Genomic DNA, 13054 nt, shown 5'->3' with positions numbered 1-13054 from the left:
TTAACAATATAACAGGATTACCTTTTACATCATGGATACTACAGACTGGCCTGGAAAGTGCTGTGGCCATTGTTGGGACACTGACTGTCTGTATCATAGGAACTATTACATTGTGTAATGGAGAGATTCTACAATGTGCAGCAAGCCAAACCTTCACATGAATGAGAGAGAGAGAGAGAGAGAGAGGGGGGGGAGAGGGGGGGAGAGGGGGGGAGAGAGGGGAAAGAGAGAGGGGGAGAGAGGAAAGAGAGAGAGGGGAAAGAGAGAGAGGGGGGAGAGAGAGAGGGGGGAGGGGGAGAGAGAGAGGGGGGAGAGAGGGGAAAGAGAGAGGGGGAGAGAGAGGAAAGAGAGAGAGAGGGGGGAGAGAGAGGGGGAAGAGAGAGAGGGGGGAGAGAGAGGGGGAAGAGAGAGAGGGGGGAGAGAGAGGAAAGAGAGAGGAAAGAGAGAGGGGGGAGAGAGAGAGGGGGGAGAGAGGGGGGGAGAGGGGAAAGAGAGAGGGGGAGAGAGAGGGAGGAGAGAGAGGGGAAAGAGAGAGGGGGAGAGAGAGGGGAAAGAGAGAGGGGGGGAGAGAGAGGAAAGAGAGAGGAAAGAGAGAGGGGGAGAGAGAGGGGGGGGAGAGGGGGGGAGGGGAAAGAGAGAGGGGGAGAGAGAGGGAGGAGAGAGAGGGGAAAGAGAGAGAGGGGGGAGAGAGGGGAAAGAGAGAGGGGGAGAGAGAGGGGAAAGAGTGAGAGAGAGAGGGGAGGGAGAGAGGGGAAAGAGAGAGTGGGAGAGAGAGGGGAAAGAGTGAGAGAGAGGGGGGAGGGAGAGAGGGGAAAGAGAGAGGAAAGAGAGAGAGGGGGAGAGAGAGAGTGCAAAGAGAGAGAGAGGGGGAGAGAGGGGAAAGAGAGAGAGAGGGGGGGGGAAAGAGAGAGAGGGGGGAGAGAGGGGAAAGAGAGAGGGAAAAGAGTGAGAGAGAGAGAGGGGGAGGAAGAGAGGGGAAAGAGAGAGGAAAGAGAGAGAGGGGGAGGGAGAGAGTGCAAAGAGAGAGAGAGGGGGAGAGAGGGGAAAGAGAGAGAGAGGGGGGAGAGAGAGAGGGGGGGAAAGAGAGAGAGGGGGGAGAGAGGGGAAAGAGAGAGAGAGAGAGGGGGGGGAGAGAGAGGGGAAAGAGAGAGAGGGGGAGAGAGAGAGAGGGGCGGGAGAGGGGAAAGAGAGAGAGGGGAAGAGAGAGAGGGGAAGAGAGAGAGGGGAAGAGAGAGAGAGAGAGGGGGGGGAAAGAGAGGGGGAAGAGAGAGAGAGAGGAAAGAGAGAGACAGGGGGGAAGAGAGAGAGAGGAAAGAGAGAGGAAAGTAAGAATGAGAGACAGAGGAAAGAGAGAATGAGAGAGAGAGAGAGGGATAGAATGAGACGGAGAAAGGAAAGAGGGAATGAGAGACAGAGGCAAGAGACAATGAGAGACAGAAAGAAAAGAATGAGAGAGATAGGATAGAGAGAATGAGAGAGGGAAGAGAGAGAATGAGAGGAAAGGAGAGAGACAATAAGAGACGGAAAGAGAATGAGAGAGAGGAAAGAGAATGAGGTCCGGTTCACACTTATGCGAGTGCGGGAAGGCTGCGAATCCGCAGCCTGTTCCCGCATCGCACACGCACCCCCGGCAGTTCACACTGCCATATGCGATACGCTGGGGGTGTCAATGTAATCTTAACGACACCCCCAGTTCGATCGCATATCGCAGTGCGATCGTGCAGTTCGCACAGGATCGGATCGCACAAGTGTGAACCGCTGTGCGATCCGATCCTGATGCGGCTTCCAAAAAGGGTCCCTGTGCGTGTTTGGTGCGGCTGCGGTGCGAATTTAGCCATACAAACTGAATGGCTAAACTCGCACCGCACAGCCGATTGCATGTAATGTCGGAGCAGTGGGCTCCGACATTACATGCGAACCCCGCACACGCACAAGTGTGAACCGGGGCTGAGAGAGAAGGGAAAAAGAGAATGAGAGAGAACCGGAAGAGAGAATAAGAGAGAAAGGAAAGTGGGGTAATTTGGCGGGCTGAACAATCTGTTGAAAGCCCTGATAATTTGGATGTTCACCGAATGGGTGAACGGCCAATGTTTGGCATAAACTCATGCTCGGGCCGAACCGTTCACCAAACACTAGTGCCTAATCACAGCAGAAGCAGCGCGCTGGCAGCAAGCCCACACTCCCTACCCAGGAGTGCAGAATCACGTATATTTATATATATATATATATATGGGATTGTGCACAGAGCGGCCGCCTTGTAGCAGTAAATCTGCTATAGGGCGGTTGGCAACTGTCAAAAAAAATTCTGGAACTCTACTTTAAAAATGGAATTTTCACTTATCTTAGTGAATATGGGGGAATAACGTGAGAATTCACTTTGCCAAGAATAATCAATCACATGCCTGAAGTCGACATAGCGTCACCGTGTTCACTCATTTATTTGATAATTATCCTTTGCAAAGTGAAAGTTCCCGGGGGAAAAAAGACAGTGTAACTTTGATGCAAAGTGTCCTGGACGTGTATAGCGGATGGATAGCAGCTTATAGAGTGTTAACTGAAAGTCTCAGGTGTGGTCACACCTCCCTATGGCCATTTATAGATGGAATGTAAGTGTGACGGAGAGAGAAAGGAAAGAGAAAGAAAGAGCCTTGTCGCGGGCTGACAACACGTACGCCAACATCATACACAGCTGAACCTGTTAGCCAAGAAGCTGGAGTTTGGTGTTCTGCTCGGTGTATCCCGGCTGGGAAGAGTTTTTGTGGACCAGTACTGCAGATGAATAAAAATGGGTAAGAAAACTCTTGGTTGGATTTTTCTTAACTAAGGGTTCTGTTCTTTCTCTTTGGTGGAGTCATCTGCTACCATATGCCACTGTTGGGGCTGATATCCCATATCTTCTGCTCAATCATGCTTCTACAATTAGGGATGATCGAACTTTTCAAAAGTTCGGTTCGACCAGAACACCCGAACTACCCAAAAGTTCGGCCCGGATTTCAGAACCCCATTGAAATCAATGGGACCCGAACTTCGGTAATCAAAAAACACAATTTTGAAGCCCTAAAACCCAATAAATGCCCCTAAAAAGTGCCTAGGGTTCTGGGTCATGCCCCAGGGAATAGGTGTACTATGGATTGGGAAGGTTAATGTATCTGGAGATAAGGTCGCCATGATGCTTTGTTCTCTGGTTCAACTTTTGAAGTGTTTACTGTTGTGAAAGAAATATTAACCATAGTTAACATTGTCATCATTAACATTACCATAGTTGCTAACATTCTCAAAAAATGTTTAGGGACACTTTTTTTCTATAGGCGGAGTATTATTTTAATTAGGGGTGGGGTATTGATTTGTAGGCGTGGTCTAGCAGGAGTGATAAAATGCGGTGCGTTGGAGAGATGGAGAAGGGGTGGTTAACAGGGTTGGGGGGGATGGAGAAGGGGGTGAGCAGAGTATGGGGATGGAGAAGAGGGGGTGTGAGCAGAATTGGGGGGTGGAGAAGGGGGGGGTGAGCAGAGTTTGGGGGATAGAGAAAATGGGAGGTGAACAGAGTTGTGGGGATGGAGATGAGGAGGGGTGAGCAGAATTGGGGGTTGGATAAGGGGGGGGGGTGAGCAGAGTTGGTGGGATAGAGAAAATGGGAGGTGAACAGAGTTGGGAGGATGGAGAAGGGGGTGAGCAGAGTTGGGGGATGGAGAAGATGGGCGTAAACAGAGTTTGGGGGATGGGGAAGAGGGGGGTCAAACAGATTTGGGGGTAGAGAAGAGGGGGAGTGAACAAAGTTTGAGGGATGGAGAAGTACACCCCTCACATTTTTGTAAATATTTTATTCTATCTTTTGATGTGACAACTCTGAAGAAATGAGACTTTGCTACAATGTAAAGTAGTGAGTGTACAGCTTGTATAACAGTGTAAATTTGCTGTCCCCTCAAAATAACTCAACACACAGCCATTAATGTCTAAACCGCTGGCAACAAAAGTGAGTACACCCCTAAGTGAAAATGTCCAAATTGGGCCCAAAGTGTCAATATTTTGTGTGGCCACCATTATTTTCCAGCGCTGCCTTAACCCTCTTGGGCATGGAGTTCACCAGAGCTTCACAGGTTGCCACTGGAGTCCTCTTCCCCTCTTCCATGATGAATGTTAGAGGCCTTGCGCTTCTCTATCTTCTGTTTGAGGATTCCCCACAGATGCTCAATAGGGTTTAGGTCTGGAGACATGCTTGGCCAGTCCATCACCTTTACTCTCAGCTTCTTTAGCAAGGCAGTGGTTGTCTTGGAGGTGTTTGTGGTCGTTATGTTGGAATACTGCCCTGTGGCCCAGTCTCCAAAGGGAGGGGATCATGCTATGCTTCAGTATGTCACAGTACATGTTGGCATTCATGGATCCCTCAATGAACTGTAGCTCCCCAGTGCTGGCAGCACTCATGCAGCCCCAGACCATGACACTCCCACCAGCATGCCTGACTGTAGGAAGACACACTTGTCTTTGTACTCCTCACCTGGTTGCCGCCACACACGCTTGACACCATCTGAACCAAATACGTTTACCTTGATCTCATCAGACTACAGGGCATGGTTCCAGTAATCCATGTCCTTAGTCTGCTTGTCTTCAGCAAACTGTTTTCAGGCTTTCTTTTCTTGCATCATCTTTAGAAGAGGTTTCCCTCTGGGACGACAGCCATGCAGACCAATTTGATTCAGTTTGCGGCATATGGTCTGAGCCAGTGGCGCAGGGGAGCCGCCCCCCTATCCATGCGTCTGGCCCCCTAATCTACATGCAGGGCACTGGATGCATGGATTCCAATGGGGGATTTTTTTTTTAAGCACGTGATTAGAGCCAGAGGCTCTAATAAAGGTTGGGTTCGGGGCGCAGAGCACTGCACCCTGAGCCCACCCGGTTGTGTGACAATAGCGAATGAATATTCGCTATTGTCACACTGATTCTCCTCCTGGCCAATCAGCAAGTGGGTCCTGAGACCTGTTTCCCGATTGGCCAAAAGAAGAAGCCATCCTATTGGTGAAGGAGGAGGAGGGAGGAGATGCAGGGGAAGCCTGACCAGTGAAGGGGGACACGGAGGAGTCTGAGGGGGAAGCTGCCGCCGCCTCCACATGTCAGTCCAGAGGCAGCACAGGGTGAGTGAGCCGGCGACCGGGGGGGGGGTGGTGTACGGTGCGGGCTGAAGCTGGTGTGGTCCGTGGTCAGGTCCGTCTATCTCCTCCCCCTCCGACCCATGGAGCACCAGCCGCCACTGGTCTGAGCACTGACAGGCTGACTCCCCCCCCCCCTTCAACCTCTGCAGCAATGTTGGCAGCACTCACACACCTATTTCCCAAAGACAACCTCTGGATATGACGCTGAGCACGTGCACTCAACTTCTTTGGTTGATCATGGTGAGGCCTGTTCTGAGTGGAACATGTCCTGGTAAACTGCTGAATGGCCTTGGCCACCATGCTGCAGCTCAGTTTCAGGGTCTTGGCAATCTTCTTATAGCCTAGGCCATCTTTATGTAGAGCAACCATTCTTTTTTTTCAGATCCTCAGAGAGTTCTTTGCCATGAGGTGCCATGTTGAACTTCCAGTGACCAGTATGAGAGAGTGGGAGTGATAACACAAAATTTAACACACCTGCTCCCCATTCATACCTGAGACCTTGTAACACTAACGAGTCACATGACACAGGGGCGGGAAAATGGCTAATTGGGCCCAATTTGGACATTTTCACTTAGGGGGTGTACTCACTTTTGTTGCCAGCTGTTTAGACATTAATGGCTGTGTGTTGAGTTATTTTGAGGGGACAGTAAATTTACACTGTTATACAAGCTGTACACTCACTACTTTACATTGTAGCAAAGTGTCATTTCTTCAGTGTTGTCACATGAAAAAATATAATAAAATATTTACAAAAATTTGAGGGGTGTACTTACTTTTGTGAGATACTGTAAAAGTAAAATGTGCTAACATATTGAGTGTCAACTGCTATGATAACAAAATCAGATCAGTGCCATTTTATTGTAGACCAAATCAGTATACTTATGTTGTTTTATATTCGACGGGGCGCCATTTTACTGTGGTCCGGGCAAGCTTACATGTACCTATACAGAATCAACGTATCTCCATTTTATTATAGTCCCAAGTGACTGATGTTAATCCCCTTGTCACCGAACATAATAAATACACAGCTGTGCCCCATATTAATAACTAGGAGGACGGTGATCTCTGCAGGTGTGCGCCTCTGTGGGGGTACCAAATTATACAATTAATGCACTGGTGTGCTACAATTAAAAATCAACAATGTAAATTTTCAAAACATACTTATTATGTGAAGGTACTTAGCTGGAGGAATGAGGTTGTGCCCCCACCTTTCTGGGCTATATAATGGTATGGTCCTTCTACCCTAACCACTTTGAATACTTTAATTGAATTTAATCTAAATGAGCTCCATTATGCAACTTTGATAAGAGTGAATAGGAATACCATGGCTGGTGTGTTGTTGTGTTCACACTAGGGATCGACCGATTATCGGCAAAGCCAAGAATATATCAAGGGCCGATCTGTACTTTCCCCGATATATCGGAATCGGCCACCAAGGTGACCAATTTGGCGATATTTCGGGAAAGTGCTTGTACTGGAGTGATGTCTGCAGCTAGAGACATCCCCCCGGTACGGGCGTCCATAGCCGACGGTCGACTGTCTTGTAATGACAACCTATGCGGCTGAGAAGCCGCTCGGCTGTAATTACAAGAAGCGGGAGGGGACATCCCCCCCCCCTCCCGCCACCTTCCGCGGCTCGCCCGGGTCTCCTGTCCCAACAGGAGACCTGGACAACCAGCCTGCACGGCCGCTGAAGACCTGATCAAAGCCGCATTCGGCTCTGATCGGGTCTCTATGCAAAAACCCGGAAGTGATGTGATGACATCACTTCCAGGTACTGGCGCCAGATTCAAAAAATGACGGCCGATACCGATATGCATTGATCAAAATATCGATATCGGCAACGAAAAACCAATATCGGTCGATCATTAGTTCACACCTCCCTATATTCCATCTGTAAATATAAGCACCCATCTAATGTGTAATGTACCTCCTTCTGTGAAATGTAAACCCATAGGCGCACACATCAACACAACCACATAAGTGTCATAAGCTGCCATAGGTTCCCACATCACAAGGTGCAAATGCAATATTCCCCATGCACACATTCAAGATAACCGGCTGTTCAATGGTGCTGTAATGAACATAGGTTGGAGACCGTGGACAAAGTGAAGAAATGTCATCAGCACACCAAGGATTCCTCAAAGGGTCCAAAAACTTTTCTCCGTAGTCACATAATATGCAGCCAACATAATATACATGCTGTATACTATGTGACCACGGAATAAAGTTTTTGGACCATTTTGAGGAATCCCTGTGTTTTGATGACATTTCTTCACATCACAAGGTGGGCGCAACAGTACATAGTATGTGGGCACGGCGAGGATCTCATCACCCCCTATGCAAACCATATACTGTGGAACCTAAGATAATACATGGTCCATCAACATTGTGTGGAGTGAGCAAGTCAAATCCTTTACCCCAATACAAATCTGTCATCACCCCCTCATTGGTCACTAAGGAACCTACCCAAATCAAAATCATTGTTTAATTACCGTGGAACATACAGTGCCTTGCGAAAGTCCCCTTGAACTTTTCGACCTTTTGCCACATTTCAGGCTTCAAACATAAAGATATAAAACTGTAATTTTTTGTGAAGAATCAACAACAAGTGGGACACAATCATGAAGTGGAACGAAATTTATTGGATATTTCAAACTTTTTAACAAATAAAAAACTGAAAAATTGGGGCGTGCAAAATTATTCAGCCCCCTTAAGTTAATACTTTGTAGCGTCACCTTTTGCTGCGATTACAGCTGTAAGTCGCTTGGGGTAGGTCTCTATCAGTTTTGCACATCGAGAGACTGACATTTTTGCCCATTCCTCCTTGCAAAACAGCTCGAGCTCAGTGAGGTTGGATGGAGAGCGTTTGTGAACAGCAATTTTCAGTTCTTTCCACAGATTCTCGATTGGATTCAGGTCTGGACTTTGACTTGGCCATTCTAACACCTGGATATGTTTATTTGTGAACCATTCCATTGTAGATTTTGCTTTATGTTTTGGATCATTGTCTTGTTGGAAGACAAATCTCCGTCCCAGTCTCAGGTCTTTTGCAGACTCCATCAGGTTTTCTTCCAGAATGGTCCTGTATTTGGCTCCATCCATCTTCCCATCAATTTTAACCATCTTCCCTGTCCCTGCTGAAGAAAAGCAGGCCCAAACCCTGATGCTGCCACCACCATGTTTGACAGTGGGGATGGTGTGTTCAGGGTGATGAGCTGTGTTGCTTTTACGCCAAACATAACGTTTTGCATTGTTGCCAAAAAGTTTGATTTTGGTTTCATCTGAGCAGAGCACCTTCTTCCACATGTTTGGTGTCTCCCAGGTGGCTTGTGGCAAACTTTAAACAACACTTTTTATGGATATCTTTAAGAAATGGCTTTCTTCTTGCCACTCTTCCATAAAGGGCAGATTTGTGCAGTATACGACTGATTGTTGTCCTATGGACAGAGTCTCCCACCTCAGCTGTAGATCTCTGCAGTTCATCCAGAGTGATCATGGGCCTCTTGGCTGCATCTCTGATCAGTCTTCTCCTTGTATGAGCTGAAAGTTTAGAGGGACGGCCAGGTCTTCGTAGATTTGCAGTGGTCTAATACTCCTTCCATTTCAATATTATCGCTTGCACAGTGCTCCTTGGGATGTTTAAAGCTTGGGAAATCTTTTTGTATCCAAATCCGGCTTTAAACTTCTCCACAACAGTATCTCGGACCTGCCTGGTGTGTTCCTTGTTCTTCATGATGCTCTCTACGCTTTAAACGGACCTCTGAGACTATCACAGTGCAGGTGCATTTATACGCAGACTTGATTACACACAGGTGGATTCTATTTATCATCATTAGTCATTGAGGTCAACATTGGATCATTCAGAGATCCTCACTGAACTTCTGGAGAGAGTTTGCTGCACTGAAAGTAAAGGGGCTGAATAATTTTGCACGCCCAATTTTTCAGTTTTTTATTTGTTAACAAAGTTTGAAATATCCAATAAATTTCGTTCCACTTCATGATTGTGTCCCACTTGTTGATTCTTCACAAAAAATTACAGTTTTATATCTTTATGTTTGAAGCCTGAAATGTAGTATAAGGTCGCAAAGTTCAAGGGGGCCGAATACTTTCGCAAGGCACTGTATCTATGTACTGTGAGAACCCACTTGTCACACTATTCATCGCCACTACTATGGGCCTGCCAGGAGGATTAGAGTATCTCTTGTGTACTTTAAGGAGGTGGTAAAAATATGGTGCATGGAAAATTTCCTTAATCAAGAATGCAACCTCTGACTTAGAGACAATTATTATACACTTTGTGGGATTTTTTTTTTTTTTTTTTTACCAAAGACATGTAGCAGAATACATTTTGGTCTAAATTTATGAAGAAATTTGATTTTATTGAATATATTTTATTACAAAAATAAAAAATATAATTTTTTTTTAAAAAGTTTGGGATATTATTCATTAATAAAAATAAAAAACCCAGTGATGACCAAATACCACCAAAATAAGGTTCTATTAGTGTATAAACATTATATAAATTTCATTTGGGTACAGTGTTGCATGGCTGAGCAATTACCAGTTAACGTAACATAGTACTAAATAACAAAAACTGCCCTGGTCATCATGAGGGGGGTAAAACCTTCTGGAGGTCAAGTGGTTAAACTAGAATGTTGGTAGGTGACCCTCTTAAATTGCATGACTAAGGCACACTTACCATAACCGTTATCCCAAAAATCCCAACCCCTTACCTAAACTTCCTGCAATAAATACACAGACATCGTTATTGGAGTAAAATTGGCCGAAGTGGCCATTTATTAACCAGTAACAAATATATATATAACACATTCCTTAGAACAGGAACCAAAATAATATAATAAAAGATCACATAAGGTTGCCGATCTTTGGAGGCCCCAAATATCAAGTACCATTTTGTATCTGTGTAACTCTTAACTGTCCTCAGCCGCACCACCGGCTCGGGGACGACCTCAACACACAGCAGAAACCTCCCAATTTAATCTACCAGTTAACCCATCTATTAACTGGCATTCCCCAGGTGACTCCATACCTTAGATGGGTCCCTCAGCTGATAAGAACAGCAGGTTTTACCAGAAACACCTCCAAAGACCCCAACCGTCAAATCTGCAAACAATCACATTACACAGACATTCCAATGTAGGGGCGGGCGGGCGGGAACGCTCCTCCACCCACGCTGAACTGATGCCCGGGAAGCTGCAGGACGGCTAACTCCCCCCTCTATGGCCCCTCCCCACAACTAACAGTAGCCAATAGGAGAGAAACCCCACGAAGTGCCTTTCTTTATTAACCCCTACTAGGCCAATTACACTGCTGGCCCAGTCATGCTAGCCCTGCGCCTATTTTTGTTATTTTGCTCCGGGCTGTACTTTACTTTGTCTTGTGTTTTTGTAATCAAGTTGTTGGTGTAATAATTCTGTCTTTATATATCTAGCATGCTACACCTAACTCCGATACCTGGTCAGACTGAAGAGAGAAGAGGATCAGAGTCCTCACCGGAGAAGCATCAACTATGGCGGAGTCATGTCCTTCAGGAGACCTCATGAAGTTGCAAAGCTTTACCAGCTCAAGAGGAAGTCAAGTGCATTATGTACAGGGAGAACTTTTGTCTTCAGAAGGTGCTTACACCATCTTGGAAAGAAATTTCACACAACTTAATGTCAGTGGGAATAAAATGTTGGAAACCCTTGAAAATATGGGATTTCATGATTTCCAACTAATCCAACAGGAGTTTCCAGTCTCTTACCTACAGCACGTCACCGACACATCCTCTATGGAGGGAATTTATAACCAAGGGGGCTTCAAGATACTAAAGCACACCTCAAGACCTGGATTTAGAGACCTCTCATTCTGGAGTGCAGGTATTGCTTCTGAAGATGTTGAGGCAGCACGTGAAAAGTCGTATGGAGTCGTAAGTAGAGTGCTCTCACCAGAGATGGCCATGAGACATGAAGGAAGAATTAAAGCACAATTTGCCAATTCTCCCGCTTTTAATACATCTGTCTCCCGTTATGGTAACTTTAAGTTTTCCTTTCCTTTTTTTTCGCTTCTGGATCTGTATCAGGCTCAGCACTGTGGGGGTGAAGAACCACAGCTGAGGATTCTGGGTACAGATATGTATAAGCAGGAGATGGCTCATTATATCTTAGTGCACAGCCCTAATTGCAGTGACCAGTTCAAGAACTTCCCAATGGTGCCCACAGTACGGGGTTGCTCTGAACGCCTTGTGAACCCTTCTGAACCCCTTCCCTTTGTCTACAGAAAGGACGGAATATTGTACTGGAGACCCGAATCCACTTCCAGTGTTTTGAGAGTGAAGATTTCTAAAAAAGGTATTGCCTGGAGGGATTGCCCCATACCCTGTGATTATTTCATTGATAATGGTTATTGCCGTCATATCAAAGAAGAAGATTATGAAGTATGGAGTATTTGGAATCATCTCGTTTTTGCATTCCATCTCCCTAACGACCTTTGCTTGGAAGTCCCAAAAGGGCAACTTTTAAAGAACCTGACGGCATGCAGCCTAGATAAGAAACCTTTGTTAGAAGAAAGTAAACGCCTGGAGATTAAAGATGCTGAGGACATTATCCGACAAATGAAAAGAGATTTTATTGTAGGAAAAAGAAAGAGAACATATTAAAATGTATGTATAGACCTTTCTTTTTAGTATTTGATAGATTAGAGAAAACCCTGTCAGACCAATGCCGAAAAAATTGAATTTTACAAGGCTATTTTCTCTCCAGGTCGAATGGTCTTTAAAGAATAGCATGAATCTAGCATGAATCAGAAAGTTACTGCATTATGACCACTAGATGGAGCTGATGGTCATAGAAAATAAATACTTATTTTTTGTTTTTGCTGTCTGAGTCATTTGGAGAGATTTTCATTCACTTCCTGTCCTGGAGACACAACAAGAAGTGAGAATAAATCTCTACAAAATGAGGGGAAGTCCCTTATAAGATCTAATCTAAACAGGTGCCCCAATTGGAAGATTTGCCCCCATCTTTTGTTCTGATGACTATACAAAACTGACAGTGTTTTTTTTTTTTCTAAATGTTTGGATAGTGTAGGGAAGGGTTTGGACTTCTGTTAGGTTTTATCTACTGTCAGTGTCTCTGCTGTAGAGATTTATTTTAATTTCCTGTGCCTGCGACCACAAAGAAAATGAAATGAAACTGCACAATGGGGGTGGGGCGGTGCAAAATAAAATAGCAAAACAGCAAATAAAATGTAAAAAGTGAGAAATAGAGAGTAGGGGGGGAAAAGAGAGTCTAATCCTTTCAATAAATATAATTTTGGAATGAGTATAATTACCTCGTGTCTTGTCTTAGTGCTCAGTCTTGCTATAGCGTATGATCTGTGACATTAAACTGTCTTCTACAACCTTATCTTAGCAGCAGAGTTTGGCTGTTCCTGACCCAGTTTTAAGCCTGGGTGAAACACAGCTGTTTCAGGTACGGACATTGAGGTTGATTTACTAAAATTGGAGCACACAGAATCTGGTGCAGCTGTGCATGGTAGCCCATCAGCCTCTAACTTCAGCTTCTTCAATTATACAACTTGCAATTGGTATAAAATGTTAGCAACCATCCAAAATATAGAAGTTCATGACTTCCAGCCAGTGGCTGCTGGTGAATGAAAATTTGGGGGGGGGGGGGGCGGAAAAACCAACACCCCCCCCCGGCGGGCCAGCAATCAAATCTACCACCCCCTCCCTCCTCTCCCCCCCCCCTCCCGGGACGGATGGCCAGCATCCTTACCTGCTCCTTCCCCCAAGCAGCTGAGTCTCCTCTGGCTGTATGTCCCCTCCCTCTTCCTGGCCAAATCACTTCTCTTTTCATCCAATCAGGAAAGGGGTCTCACGACCCGCTTCCTGATTGGCTGGG

The 13054-nt window shown here is 45.8% G+C and overlaps 1 protein-coding gene across 1 annotated transcript; it reads left to right on the top strand.

Annotated features, from left to right (window-relative positions):
- Nucleotides 1-10618: 10618 nt before the first annotated feature.
- Nucleotides 10619-11808, top strand: LOC309552879 (uncharacterized protein; the record flags this gene model as incomplete). The annotated part of the gene is made up of 1 exon (XM_082253790.1): nucleotides 10619-11808. Exon 1 carries the CDS (start codon nucleotides 10681-10683, stop codon nucleotides 11806-11808), a length of 1128 nt encoding a protein of 375 aa, XP_082109916.1. The 5' UTR covers nucleotides 10619-10680.
- Nucleotides 11809-13054: the final 1246 nt, after the last annotated feature.

The sequence above is a fragment of the Pelophylax lessonae genome (assembly GCF_965119305.1).
Source record: "Pelophylax lessonae genome assembly, chromosome: 1".
NCBI classification, from domain to species: domain Eukaryota; kingdom Metazoa; phylum Chordata; class Amphibia; order Anura; family Ranidae; genus Pelophylax; species Pelophylax lessonae.
Note: the sequence above shows the minus strand (reverse complement) of the source record. Positions and strands in the feature narration are given on the sequence as shown.